The 20,226-nt window shown below is 35.8% G+C and overlaps 1 protein-coding gene across 1 annotated transcript; it reads right to left on the reverse strand.

The window, feature by feature from the left end:
- Positions 1-9,847: 9,847 nt before the first annotated feature.
- Positions 9,848-20,166, reverse strand: LOC113779849 (glyoxylate/hydroxypyruvate reductase HPR3-like). Its single transcript, XM_027325595.1, has 2 exons — positions 19,655-20,166; positions 9,848-10,514 (listed from the first exon to the last, which is right to left on the reverse strand). Exons 1-2 carry the CDS (start codon positions 20,072-20,074, stop codon positions 9,990-9,992), a joined length of 945 nt encoding a protein of 314 aa, XP_027181396.1. The 5' UTR covers positions 20,075-20,166; the 3' UTR covers positions 9,848-9,989.
- Between the last annotated feature and the right edge of the window lie 60 nt (positions 20,167-20,226).

Here is a 20,226-nt window from a genome sequence, read left to right on the forward strand (position 1 = left end):
TACGAAAAGCATGTGAAATCAAATAGAGATATATTACACACTATTCGTATTGCTCAAGTGAAATCAAATAGATATATACATGGGTTTAAAAAAATTGTTAGTTTTTCACTTATATTCATTTTCTTTTACTCGAAATTTAAAAATAAAGAAGGCATTTAATCCTAAATATTATCGAGTGTTTATATCGAATTAAATTTGGATAGAAAAAGTAAACAAAAGAAAAGTATGACAAAAAGAAATAAGTGATTGGCACTTTCAAATTTTAACAAAATCACAAGGCAAATAATTCAACTGTTGGTCTTAAAAGTGCCGAATAGAAATTTCAGATTTAAATTGAAATTTGTTAGCACAATTATAGAATTCGAGTTAGGACCCATTAATTAGATGACCTTATTATACAACTCAATTAAAAAATTATTACCAAAAGAGAAATGTCACAAATATTGAATAGGTTCAAATGGTGAAATCATATAAATATATACATGGGTTTCAAACAAAATTATTGGTTTTAAACCCCTATATATATCTATTGAATAGCATGTGTATAACTACGATTAGTATGCTTAGATGAAATTCAATAGAGATAAATTACATGTTATTCATACTGTTCAGGTAAAATCAAATAGACATATACGTGGGTTTATAGAAAAAAAACTATTCACATACATAATCAATGAGGGATGAAAAAATTCATTTTGAAAAATATAAAGGATGAAAAAATTCATTTTTTCAAATGTGAGGAAAGAAACAACTCATTTTGTAAAATGTTAGAGACGAAAAAATTCATTTTGTGAAATGTGAGGGACTATGAATCAGATTATGTAAAAATTTGACTTGACAATTTTGCCCTTAAAAAAATGATCACATGTAAGTCACGTGGTGGATTCCGGCCAAAAACTAGTTGAAAACCTAGGTAAGGACCAAATTTGGTCAATGTGAATTTGTAAGGGACATAAAATTACACTTTTAAAAGTGAAGGACGAAAAAAGTCATCTTGTAAAATGTGAGGGACGTTTTGAACGATTTTCCCTACTTTTATTAACGTTGTTATCAATAGGATTTAAATGGGACAAATCAGAAAAGTTGAAATATAAAGTGTCCAGAATGAAGGCCTTGTTTGGCAGATAAATTTTTTGCCAAATTTGTCTATTACAAGTTTTTAAAAAACTTTAACTACAGTAATCTCAAAAAAAATTTCAAAATTTTTAAATTATACACTTCAAAATATTTAAAAAAAAACACACTTCAAAATTTTTTTTAAAAACTTCTACAGTGAGTTACAGTAAAGTTTTAGACAAACACCCAAAAAACTCACTTGCCAAACGGAGCCTAAAATTTAAGGTACAAATTTACAGATGCAGCGTGGATCTAGTCTTACACTGACAGTGTAGTGTATTAGATGAATGATAATTATGCAAAATTTAAATTTGAAATTCAACTTTTGAACACATGTCATGAATCCAGCGATGATAGTATATACACTATTAATGTATATAAGATTTACTCTTTTTTTTTTTTAATTACCGAACGTGTTTATCGAATATTAATTAAACCTTGGACGATCATAATGAACAAAAAAAAAAAAAAGAAGAGACGATGCGTGTAACTTTATTTGAATGAAATTATCTTATTGTTTGCTAAAAAGAATAAGAGTTAGAGTACTTGTCATGCATGAATTCATCATTTGATTGATTTACTCGAGCTCATAGGATCTTGAGGATTGCCGAATAGATGGAAAACACTGCACTCACACGTATCCAAGGCTCCAAATCTTTTAAAGAACATTATTGTTATGGATCGTGATGTTTTGATTCAAATTACATATACATTTCCAACAATTTGGTTTAGTCTGAACTGGCCAAATGTCCATGCATGACTCCCTAGGGATTTAGTCGAAATGAGCACAAAGTATTTAATTCAAATCGAAATCTGGCAAGGATACGGTGGCGATGGACCATGGCCAAATGGATTAATCTGTGCAAATGAGTGCATATTCACCTACGGTTACATATATAATAAAGATCTCATCCGAATCAGACAGTCTTAATTGATATCATATATAGTAAGTATTCTGTGACAACTATTGCTGTGTTGGAACTGGGCTTTCGCTCTCTCCCTCTTAAATCATTGCACAACATTACATTTTCTTGTAGTTGAACTGACCAGTTGACCAATTAGGATGCTCCAAAAGCATCATCAACTGGCAATTACTAAGATTTTGTTGCTTCTTTCACCCTTGATTTCTTACGTAAATTAGATCTGGTTTCGGTTCCCGAATCTTGAACTTTAGCGGATCTTTATTGAGAATACATCAGATGATTCGATTCTTTGTAGGTTTAGACAAGTTAATTCCGATCCTATGACTGATGGTTACAGAAGTTCTGGTGAAGCAAGATTTGCTTGGATTAGTTATTCTGATACATTTTACTACTAATAAACTATGGGAGACAGAAATTGATGGTCACGTCACTTCGCTCGATATATATATATATATATATATATATATATTCTCTTATTTTTTGCTGCAGTATTGTTGGGTTGCATTGATAAAGACCATTTGATCCGGTGATCCTTTTCAAGATTCTGATCCACTCTATACCATGAATAATAAGTCTTTCTGAAAATTTAAGCCTATCTCTTTTACTTGTACGTAACTGCCACTCATTCAAAACTAGAAGTTGAGTTTTAGAACCAATTATCAAATATTACGGCCATGTCTTTCTTCAACTAGGTGAGTTATAGTTGGCAATTAGCCTTTTCTTTTTGTACTATTTTTTGTTGGAAAAAAATTCCAAACCTTACGAGGGAGGGAGTTAGCCACTTTGGTAAATGTAGTCTTAAGGGCAGTTAGCCACTTTTCTAATGTTAGATCAAGTTGTTGAAACATATACATTATTGGGTTCGCCTTATTCACTTATTCTATCAGCATCAAATTCCAAACGAAACTGTTTGCTGCCCATCTCTTTTTTTTTTTGTCACAACGATAAGATCCCTATAATCTAATTTAACCTAATCTAGAAAGGAAGACTCGATGTGAGTAGAGACTCCATCGAAGATGGTCAGTTTGCTGCCCATCTCCTTTAGTCCTTTTTTCCTTCCTTCTATTTGGTTGCAAAAGTACATATCAACAATTCTTTTTCCAGTTCATGTATATACATTTATGGCTGCCTTGTCAAATGTGCTAGCACAGGCAGGATAAGCTATACAGTTTTAGTACCTACAAGTACAGTTCCATTTCTTGCAAGTAATGAATTCAACTATTACTGCAGACCTTCCATTCAATCTTCTGCTGTATTTTCTTGTACAATCTGAATACTACAACTACTATGGTGTCTGTTTCGTACAGCCGAACAATCTTTTCGTGTAAGATTTTTGAACTTACAATTTTTAATTTCTTAAGATAGATGTCGTGTGTTGACTGTCTTGATTCTTTAGCGTGGCTTGGGAGTTAGGAGTTTAAAGCGGTTCTGCCGTAAAGCTTGAAATTTTTCCTTTTTAATTTTTAAAATAATCTTACGTTTTTTGCAAATTCAAATTAGTAAAATTTAGTTCTAACCTAAGTTTCTGATAATTTTTTGGTTTGAAATCACCACATGACCTATATGCAATCATTTTTTATTTACAAAAAGATGATATTCCACTTTTTTAGTGGCAAAAATAAATATAAATTGATCAAATTCAACTTTTTTAAATAAAAAAATAAATATGATTCAGATCAGATCCTACTTTTTTAGAGACAAAAATTAATATTGGTATGAGCAAAAGGTCGTCAAGCCGCTTAGAAGAAAAAGGACAGAATCTTGGGAAATAACGAAGGATAGAGAAAAAAGAAACGGATTAATAGCCCAATACGCTGTATCATGAAGTTGCAAATAACTGTCCTAGACGAATTTTTGTCTTTTTTGAATACAGAATATCAGGCTACATCACAGAACAAATTTGGTGTCCAATAAAACTAATGAAAGTCAAAAATCCCAAATTAGTGTAATGACAAATCTGCATTTTTTGGCCTTCTAGAAAAGTGCCCGAGTGCCAAGCTCCAAAAATCCAAATTGAAGTACCAAATCTAACAAGATTACAAGAATAAGAAACTGGCGAAATCCCAATTGCAGCTGGAGGACGGTAAAGACGGTCGTATAATTGAATAACACTACTAATTCGTCGGACAGGTCACCCTTTACTGCTTGTTTTAACTAAAGACAAGTAGATTATTACTTTGTCTGATCATCTCAGTAAGAGCAACCACCGTCTTGCACGTTGACATAATAAGAGTTTTTACCTTGGGATATTTAATGTTATAATGAGGCTTTTGTTTTGTTTTAATTAATCTTTTTTACACGAAAAATGTATGCATCAGCAGTTTTGAATGCAACAATTCAATTTAAAATAGAGCAAAAAACCTTGGCGGTCACTAAACAATTTGTCGGGGCAAGTTTTGACCACCAAACAATTTTTTATCACAAGTTAATTACTAAACTAACTAACATGACCATTGCATCAATTAATACTCGTAATATATGGAATAAGTAGAATACGTGGCATGATTTTGCTTTTAATCGCATAAATGGTAGACAAAACTGCCGCTACACTTTGCCATGTGTTTTACTTTATTTCATAGATTAAGAATATTAATCGACGCAATGGTCATGGATATCCTTATACTATATAAAATTGAGTTTTGGTCAAAAAGGGGGTTGAATTTCAAATGCATGGATAGGGATTTTTTGGAAATGTGAGATATTGTGTGATTTTGTTTTTTAGAATTTTTGGTACAATTGAGGGGAGCATGTGTTTGGATGTGTTTACTGAAATGTCCTTATTTTGGTACATTAAAAGTTTTGATTTATGTAGACATCTGGGCATTTCTGGAAGGTGACATTATTTTGCAACAATTTTTGCAACGTGTACAACTCATATATGCTTATATGTTGGTGTAATTAATGGAATGGTATTGTAAACACATTTAATTGAAATGTGGCTTTTGTTATACAATTAAGACAAAGACACGTTGCTATGACTACTCGTTTGAGGTAATTTCTTTGTTTCAAACAACTTGTCTGATCATTTCCCAACTCATATGAGCTCAGGTCTAAAAACAACTCATTCCTTTTCCCATTTACATCTCAATTAAATAGCCAAAAACGTGGGTATTCAATGAATAAACGGCTGAGAATCTGTTATGGTTGTTTCAATGCTTCCCTTTTCACCTTCTTCGGTTTCTTCCCTTGGTAAGGCAAGGCAGGAGAACGACTAGGATCTTATTGAGTTGTTGGCTTTCAAGCATTTTCCTTGCTCGTTTCGTTAGAGGAAGTGAACGGTTGGCTCGAAGAGGGAAGAGATGTGCTAGCTACTTGCTTTCTTAGAAAACTAAGCGACTACTTTACTGTTGAGAGGTTAGGAATTCCTACAACAAACTCTTTCTTTTTCTTTTATTCTTATTCTTGCTTGTGAGACTTGACATGGTGAACCTTCTTGCTAAATTAGTAGCCAACGGGGAATATCCCTTTAATGGGAATGGGGCTACCTGCCTTTCTTCCTACACTAGCTAAGCAAATTAGTCCTCAACCGAAAAAGGAAGGTTCTACCACTGTTGGGGTTAGCCATTTCTGTTAGCCTTGATGAGCTCCTTTTTGCCTTTAGATAACTGTAGTCATTGGCTAATTGGTTATAAGGGTCTTATCCTTTTTTTTTTTTTTGTCGACACAGGAGGTATCTGGGCCTTTAGCCCGACTATTTCCCCTGCGGTCCGAGAGGAGAGGCCCATTTCTCTCGAACGCGTTATCTCCGGGACTCAAACCATGGTCGTCATATCTTAAAGAGGAGCAACGAACCACTTGAGTTACCCCGGGTTGGGCAAGGGTATGCTTATCCACCTTGACTCATTTTCATAATTTACACACTTTTGTATTGCCGCTTCTTACTTTATGTAGGATGAATCCGATTAACTTCCTGAACTACTAGCAGTTGACTCTGGGCATTGAGTCCTTACTCCTTCCGACAAGAGCGCTTACTTCTATGACATTATCGCCGGTACCGGCTGCTCCTCCGCACCGTGCGCTGGATATGCCATTTAACATTTGTACAGCAAACACGTTTTACATAAAATATCAAACTCTAGCTTCTTTAATTATTTCTTCTCAAATTACCTCTCTAATCATAGACACCATATTGATTAGTTAGTTGAGTGGTTAATTTTTGACGAAAAATTGTTTGATGGTCAAAACTTGATCCGACTAATAGTTTAGTGCATGGCCACTAAGGTTTTTTAGCCTTTAAAATATAAGTTTTGTATATGTAGCATCCATCCAAATGCACTAATTTATACATATACATACATTATATATATATTGCCAATATAGAAAAGATTTATCCTAAATTTTTTTCCCTCTACAGAGAATAATAAATTGGATACTCTGACACACTGGATAGTGGAACAATAAGGCATTTATTTGCCTAGCAAACAATGGATGATTGATTAGGATGCTAAGAATAGAAGCCTTTATCTTTTTTTTTTTCTTTTCAAGAAAACTCTAAAACGCTTAGATGGTGTTTGTTTGCAAGGGAAAGTGTGGGAAGGAAAATTAGTTATTTTTTCCTTCGTGCATGTTTTGATTCGCAGGAATGTCGTAAATATTTCTTGCATTTTCCTGCATTTTGTGTCTTACAAAACTTGTAGGATTTTGAAGGAAAATAGTTGGTTACTCACAAAAGTTTCAATAACTGCTACTAACCGTTATTAACTTTCTATATTCTCTCAATATTTTTTTTTAATAACCAAACACATGTGGCAAACTTATTTTTATTTTTCTTTATCTTACTTTCCTTCATTTCACTTTCCCATACAACTTTCTTTCTATTCGAGCTAAAGGGAAAAAAAGGATTTTATAGTCGAATTGAGAACTTCTATCGTACAATTGACTAGGCTTTTGGGGACAAAACGCTCTTACTAATCACAAATCCAAACTCGATTCATATTTAATTCAGACCTAATTTTTAGACCCAAACTCAACCTAACTCAATGATAGGTTAGATTCATTGAACTTTTTATCGGACCGAACAGGCTGGACTCGAGCTCGCCTGACCATATTGACAGTCCTACTTCTAGAGCGTTGGGTTCTTGATTTCCAATGGAATCCATCTTGTAGTGGCAAGAAGACAAGCCGTGTCCCTTCAAATCATCGGAACCTTTTTAGCCCACCAAATATAATGAAAAACTTTTAAAGCCCAACTCCTTCAAATAATAGGCAGGCCTGCAGTCAAAATGCCCGTTCCATTGCTTGCTAGTATGTGTCAAATAACATCAACCTAAACATTGTACAACTGATCACGGGGAAAAAGAAAACATACTAGTCCACATCTATCTATGCCTCATCTACAAAAAATCACCAAGAAGCCACCGGGCAGTTTGATCTTCCTCGACGTCTAAATGAATTTGCATGTTCAGAATTTACATGAGCAATATTGTTGCATCACACATGCCTACAAAGATAAACAAAGATCAGTCCTCAAGAATATTTGCTAGGGGAATTGTATGTCATCAATGATAGCAACACTTTTTTCATTCCCCTACACTAACTTTATCAATAGCTTCAATCACATTGTTTGCATCATATTTGCATCTCAATGTTTTCCAGTCCCCTACGCTGCACCAGCTCGAAAGATCTGCAAGTTCTTTGGTAACTTTGGTTGCACAAAGAAGTCCTCGGGGCACAACATCTAGCTTCCGCCCGCATCAGTGTTTGTGTTTACATATCTCGAGCAAATTTTGGGTCCAAAACCTTGCTTTCATTGCGACTATCATTTCAAAAGATTTTCTCAGACATTTAGGCCTTTTAAGCATACTGCATACTCTTTGTTGGAAGAATTATTTGGGAGAGAAAAAGTTTTTGAATTCATAAATTCTATGACAATGTAGTGCCTATATATATATATATATATATACAAGGTATTATACAGATAGAGTGAATCTAGACTAATATTATACGAGGTAAGTTTCTAATTGTGATCCTAATTGATGCTAATAATACAAGATAATATCCTATTTTGTAATCCTAATTGATGCTAATAAATACTAATTGATACAACAAAATATTTTATTTACATTAACACTCTTTTTGTTCTAGGAAACTGGTATCAGGTCTCCAAGTCCTAGTCTACCAATATAGTTTCTGTCGACAATGTGATGAGTTTCATTCTTGTCGACAATGTACTAAAGCTTTCATAACATTCTTGTCGACAATGTGATGAGTTTCATTCGTATATGAGCAGCAAAGAACAAGAATGTCACTCCAAGCAGCAAGTTCAAGAATATTTGCATAACAAGGAAAAGGGAAAACTGGGTTTTGGGTTCCTAGAGCTGTAGGCAATGGTGGTGCAGCCGAATGCCTCAAGCCTTTTACTTACTCTGATGCCAGTATTTCCAAAACCCACAATTCCAACTCGCTTGCAAGGATGTACAGCATCAAAAAATGACGGCAACAAAACAAGAAACAATAATGTAAGCGGGACAAAATGATCAGATAACATAATTGAACATTGATTTGGCAACTCGTAAGTTTGCAAACGTGCTCAGTTTGAATAGTAACAATAAGGCAATTGAGTATTGATGAGAGTTCTTCAACTGCAGATTTATAGTTGAAGATTTTGGACATCAGTGTATGCTGCTCTCTAAACAACATCACGACGTTAATAGGCAAGAAGAACATTCAGATTGTTGAATGCATATTCATTTTGATACTATCTCCAATCCAATGCACAAAATACATCATCAAAAGATACGATAAGATGTCTTTGCTTCATTTTTAATGCTATCTATTGGACTGCTATTACAGTGATAAAAAAAAGATTATATTTATTTCGCCTCTTAAAAGAGGGTAAGAACAAATCATGGTGGCAAGAATAAATCACAAAAGCAAATATAATTTTTTTTTTATTATGGTGGTAACAATCCTACATATAGCGTTGAAGAGGAGGTAAATATAAGCTTTTCTAAAATTTTATTTTTATTTCATAATTTTTTATGATTTTATAATATTATAGTAATTTTATTTGAAAAGTTTGACTATTCGAGCTTGACTGACAAATCTAACGAAAAATCTAATAGTTTCACAAGAGGTTATTTAAATTGTAGGTTTTTAAATCACAAGGAACTAAAGTTTACGTAAACTGAACCATAGGAGGCTTTTTTTTTATCCTATAAATTATTATATCTGACTATTTGACCAGGGGAAGTCATCAAGCAAATTCATTGGTCTAATAATTCAGTCTGTAAATTAATGAGCCATAGATGTACACGTAGCCAGCTAGCTTGTAACCTTTATTTTTTGGGTGTGATGTTTAAATGGCTAGAAGTTAGCTAGCTAAATTTACATCGAATGGGTGTGATATAGTTTTTGAAGTAAAAAAGAATGACACTTCTAGCCCAAAAAAAAAAAAGAAAAAAAATCATTAACAACAAATTCCTGGCCATTTCATTTTTGATATGCGTATCTATCCTTTATCTTATCTGCAAAATAAAGTTTTCAGGAAGGCATGACGTTGGGACACCAATTGTAGTGTTTGATGCTGCTTTTTCACTACGAACTTACTAGTATGGAGTTTACCTTTGTCGGAATAATGGGAAGGAAAATTGGAGTATTTGATAGTATATTTCAGCACTAATTTAATGAATTCAGATCTTAATATATTCAAATATTTGATAATCTAAAACTGAACATTTAAATTAATTGAATGACACTGAATTTTTTAGATAAAATTTATTTTCAAAATTAAGTGATAAACTATCCACTTATCACTGAACGTGATATGCACTCAAATGTATTAGATTTAATATTTAACAATTCAATAATTTAATGAATTCAAACTTCAGTTTTATCAAACGCACTTATTCTTTAACCAGACGCAAAGTTCTTTAGTTGCATAGGAGTATCAGATTCTCGTAACACAGACGAGATACAATGGAGTCCTAGGAAGGAAAGAATCCAAGATAATCATTCCAGCTCAATCTCTGAAAGCAAAGGCTTATTTGCAAAGAAAGCTTCGATATTGGCTATCATGATCTCCTGTAACCGTAATAACGATTCTGGGACTGCACCGCCTCTATGTGGAGACAATACAACATTGCCCAATGCATATAGCTCCTGAGGCACCACAGGCTCGTTCTCGAACACATCAAGACCCGCTCCTCCAATTTCACCCTTCACCAACAATTTAACCATTTCCTTCTCGTCAATGAGAGATCCGCGGCCAATGTTAACGATGATCCCTTCCTTTCCCAGGGCTTTCATCACGTCTCTGGTAATTATGTGGCGAGTCTCATTTGTCAATGCCAAACAAACCACTAGAATATCAACGTTGGAAGCCAGTTCCTGAACGCTTGCGTAGAATGGGAAAGAAATATTGGCTTTTGGCTTCCTAGAGTTGTATGCAATGCTGCACCCGAAGGCTTGAAGCCTCTTGCTGATTCTCCTGCCTATGCTCCCCATTCCAGCGATTCCCACTCTCTTACCCCATACCTGCCATCAACACAAAATTTTTTGTCTCCCAAAAAAAAAATGTCTTTGCTAATTGACTTGCGGACCAAATTTTTCTACATAAATAAACTAGCTGAGGTTATTCAGTTAGACCATCTTCTTGGAATTACTCGAGAATTAGGGCTGTCAATAACCTTGATGAGCCTTATGTTTAATAGGACCGGACAGATATTGGCCTAAATAATACTGCACCGAAATTAAATGTGAGCTGAATTTAGGCTACACTGGGCTTAAGCCCGATTAAGGTTTGGCCCACTCATATGTTTTTGTCAAAGGTCAACTTCTATATATACATATAATTGCATATTAAATGATACATATAATACATAATTATGCATATTATAATATTAAAATATTAATAATTCATATACAAATTTATAATAATTTATAAATATTAATCATGTGGTTAATTATGAGTTTGGGCCGAATCCAATATGGACCCAAAACTCATATTAAATAATGAGTCAAGGTTGAGTCTTCTAATCTAGGCCCAAACCCAAAAGTCCAAAAGCCCGAAATCCTCATTTAGTTTTGAGTTGAATTTAGGCTTGCCAAAATTAAGTTGATGAAACCTAATTGAAACTCTGAGAAGAATACATGCCAACAATTAATGGGTCATGAAGATAGTTCATTAAGTTCTCACTAATCAATTTGCCACGCATACACACACACAACTAGCCATTATGCATTGAATTTTGCATGACTAAGGCTCCAAACAAGCTAAGTTGAGTTAGGTTCGACTTACATTTACTATGTTCCATTTGGAAAAAAGGAGCTAGTATGGTTAGGGTTTTATACAATTTGTTGTTATACCTTTTACATTATTTGGTATACAATTATAGCATATTATTGTACTACTAAAAAAAGTGATGTATACGAATAAAATATTTAGCTTACATTCAGTATATTACTATAATGTAGTTGTACGTCACAAATCTGAACAGGTACACCAACTGCACCAAATTGCATAAATCACAACCGATTATCCTGAACGAGGAGTAAATCACAACTGCCCCAAGCTCCAATCTGAACGAGGAAAATTGGGAATTAGTGAGCTCCCACCCAATCTTCACTCCCACTTATCTGAGGGAAAGGACACTGCGTGGACATGGAACGAACCTAGGAGAAGTAGACTCAAGAGACATCTTGGGAATGCTACACATGTGGACAATTAGTACCCAACTGAGCATCACGATGGATCTGGATCCATTCAACATGAATGGACAATTGCAAGGGAACCCAAATCATTTACAAAGGACTGAAGACGGAAGAAATGGAGTGGAAGACCGTCAATTAGCGATTGAAGAAGGAAACGGAATGGCCCTTCCAGAAACGGAATTGGGTTCAAACAGACATCATTGAAGAAGATGGGCAGGAGAGTCTCTTTCTCTATCCCCTTTAACCTTGGGAATAGACTGGCGAGAAGAAGCCGGGAGGTTCATTTTTCCCACACCCGGAGTCACAGGAACAGAACTAAAAATCAAGATAGACAGAGAAGAGGAGGCTCACCATATGGATTTCATAATGAGAGCCTGCCAATATTAGAGAGGTTCAGAGGCATAGTAAGGTAGAGGAGAGTGGCCAGATCGTGGAATCAAGGGAGACGGACTCTCAGGCAGGTGATGCATATACCAGGGGTCAATCTGCTCAAGAAGTTTAGCCAAATGAAGATTATCGCATGGAATGTGCGTGGTACTGGTAGTACCATATTCAGAAATCACTTTTTGGATCTTTGTGATATACATCAACCGGCTATAGTTATAGTGGCAGAAACTAAAATAGGGGGACAAACAGCTGTTAACATGTGCGAAAGCCTACCTTTTAATGGGTATGAGATTGTTGATTCAGTTGGAAGGAAAGGTGGCCAATGGCTTTTATGGAACCAAAACGATGTTCGGGTCAACATTATTAGTAAAATAGAGCAAGAAATCCACGCTACAGTCCAGGTATCATCTGATGCCCCCTTTTGGCTTCTTTCTGCAGTTTATGCTAGTCCAAATTTTAGCAATAGGATGATTTTGTGGGATAATCTGAAATTTGTTGCATCCCAGGACTCCCTTCCCTAGTTATGCCTTGGTGATTTTAATGAAAAACTTTCCAATGTGGATAAGAGAGGGGGTAAACCCATTAATCAAAATCATGCTTCAATATTTCAGAAGTGTCTAGACTCTTGTGATTTGTTAGACATGGGGTTTTCTGGCCCAAAATTCACTTGGCTTAACAAGCGTTTTGATGCCGGTTTAATCCTTGAAAGATTAGATAGAGTGTTTTGCAACCCTGATTAGAATTCATTATTCCCAGATTCTTCTGTCCTCTAGTTAACTAGAACTAGATCAGACCATTGCCCCATTCTAGTTAATCTATTCCAAAGTGTCAGACAAACAAAAGTCTTTAGGTTTGAGAAGCTTTGGCTGTTGGAGTCTTCCTTAAAGGAGGTAGTCCATCATTCTTGGGGAGAAAGTAGTAGTTTGTTGACTTCTATTGACAACTTCACTGAATTTGTCCAATCTTGGAGCAAAGCCACCTTTAAAAACATTTTCAAGGAGAAAAGAACCTTGTTAGCTAGAATCCGAGGAATCCAAAATAAGCAACAGCTTAACTTCTCTCAATATCTTGTTGATCTAGTAGCTCAGTTATTGAGTGAGTATGAGATGATCCTTTCTCAAGAAAAAGATCTTTGGTGCATGAAGTCAAGGATCAATCACATCATCTGGAATGATATGAACACCAAATTCCTTCAGGCTTCAACTATTCAAAGGAGGAAGAGGAACCGGATCCATTCTCTTAGAAACCAGGCTGGGGATTGGATTAATGATCATAACCAGCTTCGGGATCATATCTATGTGTTCTACCAGAACCTTTTCTCAACAGATATGATTTGTTCCTTTATGGAGCTTGATGAGTTTCCTGCCATGAGGAGAATTCTGGACCCTGACACCAAATTGCTCTTAGGTAGAGTGCCCTATCCCATGGAAATAGACCAAGCAATTGTTGACCTGAAACCTTTCAAGGCCCCGAGCCCAGATGGTCTCCCTCCTGCCTTTTTCCAATCTTTTTGGAGTGAGACTAAGACGTCCGTTTACAAATTGGTCCAAGAAATCTTTGTCTTATCTGATATGCCTGAAGGTGCTAATGATACTTTTCTCTGTCTTATTCCAAAAAGTAGCCATCCAGAGACCATCCGTCAATTTAGGCCCATTAGTCTTTGCAATACCCCCTACAAGGTGTTGTCCAAGATTCTAGTCAATAGAATTAGACCTCTCATGGATTCCATAATCTTTCCTACCCAAACCAGTTTTATTCCTGGTAGAAGAGGTTCTAATAATATCTTCATTGTTCAAGAAGCTATTCATAGTCTCAGGAATAAGAAAGGTAGAAAAGGCTTTTGTGCTTTGAAAATTGACCTGGAAAAGACATATGATAAGCTGGAATGGAGCTTTATCAGGGAAGCATTAAATTATTTTGATTTCCTTCCTCTCTTGTCTCATGTTATTATGAAGTGCATTTCCTCTTCTAGAATGGCTATCCTTATTAATGGTTCTCCTTCGGAGTGGATTATTCCTTCAAGGGGCATTAGGCAAGGAGACCCTATCTCCCCTTATATTTTTCTGCTATGTATGGAGTATTTGTCTCTCAGTATTGAAAAGGCTGTTCAACAAGGGAGTTGGGAAACTTTAAAAGTTTGTAGGGGGGGCCTAGCAATTTCTCATTACATGTTTGCAGATGATATAATCTTGTTCTCTAGCTGTAGCAATGATTCCATTTCTGAGGTAAAATCCATATTGGAAAATTTCTATCTAAAATCTGGGCTCACCATAAGTCTTGAAAAATCCAGAGTCTCATTCTCCAAAAATACTGATCCTTCTAGGCAGGATCAGATCTCTTCTTTTTTAGGCATCAGTACCACGAAGGATCTAGGAAAATACTTGGGGGTCCCTCTATCACATACCAGATCCTCCCCAAGGGATTTTGCCTTCCTAGTCGATAAAATCAGGTTGAGGCTTGCTGGATGGAAGGCAAAACTCCTTTCGTTTGCTAGAAGGAAAGTTGTCATTCAGCAAGTCTCCTAAGCAATTTCTTCCTTCTATGCACATTGTGCCCTCTTGCCTAAGTCTACCTGTGAGACCATTGATAGGATGCAAAGAAATTTCCTTTGGGGATCTACTACGGAAAAGAGAAAGTTTCATCTAGTTAAGTGGGATGTTGTATCTACCCCCCGTTCCTTAGGTGGATTAGGAATTCGTAAGACTACTGATGTGAATAAGGCTGCCATAGCTGGTGTCTGTTGGAGACTAAGGCATAAAAAAAATCAACCTTGGGCTCAAATTCTGAACCATGAGTATGTCAACCAAGATGGTTCTAATCAACAAAGAAAACTCATCTTGAATAATAGGCAAGTGTCTATTAATAAAAGGTGCCTAAAAATGGGGATGGATTTCTATAATAGTGGAACAAATTGGACTATTGGGAATGGCAAGACTGTGAGAATCTGGGCTGATGATTGGACAGGGCTAGGGCCCCTTCGACACCTTATTGCTGGCTCACTTATTGAAGGGGAAGAAAATATGGTGGTTTCCCAAATGTTTGGAGAAAGAGAGTCTTGGAACCTTAACATTATCTCCATAATACTCCCTGATTTGTTGTCAAAGTTATTAAGGCTATTCCTAGACAAATTATCTCTCCTGTAGAAGATTGTCTTAAGTGGCACCTTACCCCAAATGGACAGTTTAGCCTTAAATCAACAGTAGATTTTATCTGCTCAAATAACACCCTTGTTGAAAGAACTGACAGGGATTGGATATGGAAGATCATGGCCAGTAATCGAGTAAGGCATTTTCTATGGATTGCATGCCAAGACAAGCTCCCAACCAAGAGCAATTTGCTCAAAAAATTCATTATCCAAGAAGATTGTTGCCCTCTATGCAATAATAATAGAGAAGACACCTATCATGTCCTGATTTTCTGTCCTAGAGCCAAAGTTTTATGGAGAAAGATAGCTGTGCCTTGGAATTTTTGGCCTTTTGCAGGGCAAAATCTCTGCTCTTGGTTAAAGAAGATATGCAACATGACAGATTTATCACCCCACTATGGCATACCATGGGGAACCATCGCAGCATTTGGCTGCTGGATGTTATGGAAGAATAGGAACATGGCTCTGTTTGAACCTCAATCCTGCCCACCAAATCTTCCTTCAACAACAATTGCAAAAGCAGCAGAATTCCTAAGCATCAGACCCATAAGTAATAAAACCATCAGACATAAGGATCTTGTCATGATTGCTTGGGAACCACTCCCTCTATATACTTTCAAACTCAACACTGATGGTGCTTCAATTGGAAACCCAGGACTAGCAGGGGCTGGAGGAATCATACGCAATCACCTTGGGGAATGGATTAGTGGGTTTAGTAGAAATCTAGGGTGGACTTCAAATACAAGTGCGGAATTATAGGGGTTAAGAGATGGGCTTCTGCAGGCTAAATCTCTTAATATTCAACACCTTCATATTGAGATGGATGCTTCTGTGATTGTCCATTTGATCTCTACAGGAACTAATGATACTTACACCTACTCTTCTATGATTCATGATTGCAGGAATATAATGAGGAGCTTTATCACAACTACTATTAATGTGACAACCCTACCTTCCCCTAAGGCGAACCAAAGGGTTTGGTGGACCATCTGCCCAACTCTCGCCGGGATTCACTCATACACCTCAAGTAAAAATGAAAATAAGACCACCAGAACAGGTGGAACAATAATTCCAAACTTAAAACAAAAGGGATACAATTCAAATATACAAAGGTTCTCAATTCCTCATACATCCAACCCTTACCAAGCGTTAGGGCGAGAACCATTACAAAAATTCAAAAGAACTAAACTAGGTTAGTCTGTACAGATCTCTTGTCCTTGCTCGCATCCTCTATTAAGGAAAGAAAAACTAACGGAATGAGTTAAAAACTCAGTGAGGTTTCAAACACATAATCAACTTAAACAAGGACATTAATCATGTAATAACAAGTAATCCAGGAACATTTACAATATGAAATAATGATAACACATTCATTAAAAGGATACATGCTCACGTGGAGTCTTTCGTTCTTTCCTTCTCCTTTCATTTCCTTATTCCTCCAATATTTAAAATTTCATTTGTAATTGAAAATCTCCTTTCGTTCATTCATTTTATTTCTCCTCCTTCTGGACATTGGCCAGACTCCACTCGACAACGTGGTAATACTCGAGTATACCAAACTTTCACCCACGATTACCAAATCGCCCGACCGAATCCGCTTCTGACTCGAGTCGACCGGCAACGAAGGGTAAGAGTCCAGTTCAGCCAAAAGGCTTATATTCATGCAGAACTATCATTTAATCACTTAAACATTGAAAATTTCACATTTCATTTAGGTCGAGTGCGATAAAGTACACACTCACCTAGCAAAATTCATTTTTAACAAATATTTATCATTTAATCAAATATCCACAACAAATCATATAGTTAATGGAAACATAACAAATAAAGAACACTCACCTATTTAAGCAAAATAACGTCCAAAGTATCCTTCCGGATAACACCCTCAATCACCAAGGAATTCTAAGAGTAACCAAGAAAACACATTACAGTTCTACTATCAAAGATTTAGGTGAATCGAAGAAAATCCGAATAATTACTAGAACAATGTATAAACATAATTTTGGAAGTGAAAATGGTACATTTAAACCAAAGGACATGAGTAAAATATTTATAAAACTTATGTTAGTTCGTAAAACTTTGAAATCTCCATTTGAGTCGAAGAAACGAAGAAAACGTATTTCTATTAGTCGTAAATTTCATTTTTCCAAGGGTACAAGTTTCGGTCAGATTCTAACTTATATACCTCTAAGAAAAAGACTTGAATACCTTTGATGATTCAAATTAGTTTCATCATCAACCCTTACTCAAGTCGCGAGTACATCTACCTAACTCTCGAGTGCAAATTTGGACAGCACGCCCTTTGTATTTACCTATTTTTCAACCATTTATGGCTTCAGTATTTTCCTTAATCAGCCCCCAAAATCACACACAAATAATCTCATTACAATAGCCATTCAACAGGCTAAAAGTCATTCTATCACAAAATCAAGCTAGAAAAGTGACCGAAAATAAGGTTTAAGGCATAGAACAAAAAGACAGGTTTGATGTCTTTTAGCATATTAGCCACAACCGAAACTACGCTTATCGGATTGGGGTACAATTTATACTTTTTCGAAACTAAATCAAATGGCTACAATTTTGATGAAGATAACTCAACCTATTTCATTGTTTATCTAGGTCAAATTTACCGATTACAGAACAGAATTCCACCGTCAGGCTGGTTAACAGCACTGGATTCAAATGACAAGAACTCAGGCTACAAAAGTTCGATTGAGGCGTTTTCGGATGCGTTGGAAAGCTAAAATATAAGACTACAACTTTTGTGTTTTGGTCAATTTCTGATTTAATACGGATAAGGTGAAAAATGAAGCCAGAATGATGAAATGTCAAAACTGTCTGCAAAACTCTACTTATGGCAGTCAAAGGTATTTTTGTCATTTCATATGCTACAATACTCCGATTGAGCTGAAATTTTACAGACAGTTATAAAACATCATTTCCTACAATTTTTATGTTTTGAACTAAGTTCAATTCGACCTCCATCATGGCCGAATGAAACTGGCCAGAACAGGGCTTCTTAAAGATTTAAAACTGGATTCAAAGTATTCAAGTGATAATCTTCTTATTCATGTAAACAACCACTACTACCGCTCCCTATCTAAGTTTATTCACACCATAATCTATTTAAACAAGAAGAAATATAGCTGAACACTTCAAAACCCTAACTCACAAATCCAATATAATCATCAAAACTACTTACATAGCTATCAATAACCAAGAATATGAGTTGCTACACAACTTAAGTAAGACTAAGGGAAAGAACCATGATGGACAGCCATAATACCTGACTAAGATGCTTGCAAGAGATATACACCACCTCTCCTTGTAATCTTTTAGCACACCAAGCTTTCCAAGTGCTCAAAGAAAGGATTAATCGGTTTAGATTCTTGATTTTTCACTCAAATAAGCTCAAACTTAAGATGGAATTGAAGCTCTTTTCTCCCTTTTTTTTCTCTTAATTTTCGGCCACCATAGCTGTAAAATGAAGATAAAATGAAGTCCAAGAAAGATAAGAACCTTGGACTTGAATTTGGTCAAAAAGGGTTAGATGTTCTCCAAGATCTTCCTCAATTTTTTTTTTTTCCTTTTCCTTGGCTTTCTTAGTCAAGAATTTTGGCCATCACATGCTGATTATGGGCTGATATTTTGGCTCTAATAACAATGAGATTAAGTTAATGAAGTGGTGGTCAAGTGGTGTATTCAATCGGTAGTAAACGATACCCGTCGGTTCAAGCCGATTTTCCTTAAATCGCGTATACTAGGGTTTTAACTGATAATTCACTAACTTATTTTTATCACTTCCAATCACACACTTAATATCATCTAAAACTCACTCTAAATTACTAAATTTGATATACACTCCGTACCTAATAATTATATTACAAAAAGGCGTAAAAACCCTAATTTACGATAACTTAAAAACGAAAGGAAAAACCCTTGATTCTATGTTTATTTGTACTTATTAGGGAGTAAATGAGTAGTAAGACTATTCTAAAGTAATAAATTCCAAATAAAAGAGAATTTTAAGAAAAATATAAGAAAATTTTTCAGTCGTCACAATTAAGCATGTCTTCAGGGAAGCAAATTGCTGTGCAGATCTTTTGGCAAAATGGAGTGCAGAAACAGAGGAAGAAGGCCTCAAGGTGTTCAATGACCAACCTGCACCCATCGCAAAACTAGTAGAGAATGATTTAGGGCATTTTGTTTGCCCCGTTTTGTAAATTCAAGATCTTAAACTCGATCTTTTGCTCTGGATCTTGTACTAACTGTTTCAATTTTAGTAACTTCTTTCTTACCAAAAAAAAAAAAAACTATTTATGATATAGATGGAATAGACAATTTACCGTAACTAATAGATAAATATACTAAATAAATAAATATTATTAGGTTCAGAGGAGTATTATTAAGACAATAGGGGTGAAATTTTGACCTTGTAGCTTAACGGGAACAGTCCCTTGACAGCCCAAGACCCGGCCCGGACAAACCTGTCAGCCGCCGAGATTCGACGAAGAGTGTCAATTAACAGCCCAACCGCATAGTCCGCTGCGTCATCAGCAAAAGCATCACCGGCATTGGTGACCCTTATCCCCCGGCGGCGACACTCGGCGAGGTCTATATGGTTAAGGCCGGTGGTCGAGCCCACAACACACTCCAGGGATGGATACTTATCCAAAGTTTCGGAGTTAACCGGTGAATTTGCCACACAAAGCAGGATCCGAACTGTCCCGGCAAGACTTGAAAACGATGAGTCGGAGCTAGTATTCGGATTCAGGAACTGAAACCGGTCTTCAAGCAGGGGAAATGTTATGTCTTTTGCCGAATTGTTGAGATATAGGACAATGGAGGCCATATGTTTAATCTATGTTTATGTTCTGCGTTTTCTGGTGTTTAGGAAATATGGAAACTATTTTTTTTTTTTGGTGTTTTTCGTTATCTTCTGTTGTCGAATGGAAGCTAATTAATGTTGTTTTTGTTTTTGGTGTTTTTCCTTATCTTCTGTGG

The sequence above is a fragment of the Coffea eugenioides genome, chromosome 8, assembly GCF_003713205.1.
Source record: "Coffea eugenioides isolate CCC68of chromosome 8, Ceug_1.0, whole genome shotgun sequence".
Classification (NCBI taxonomy): Eukaryota; Viridiplantae; Streptophyta; class Magnoliopsida; order Gentianales; family Rubiaceae; genus Coffea; species Coffea eugenioides.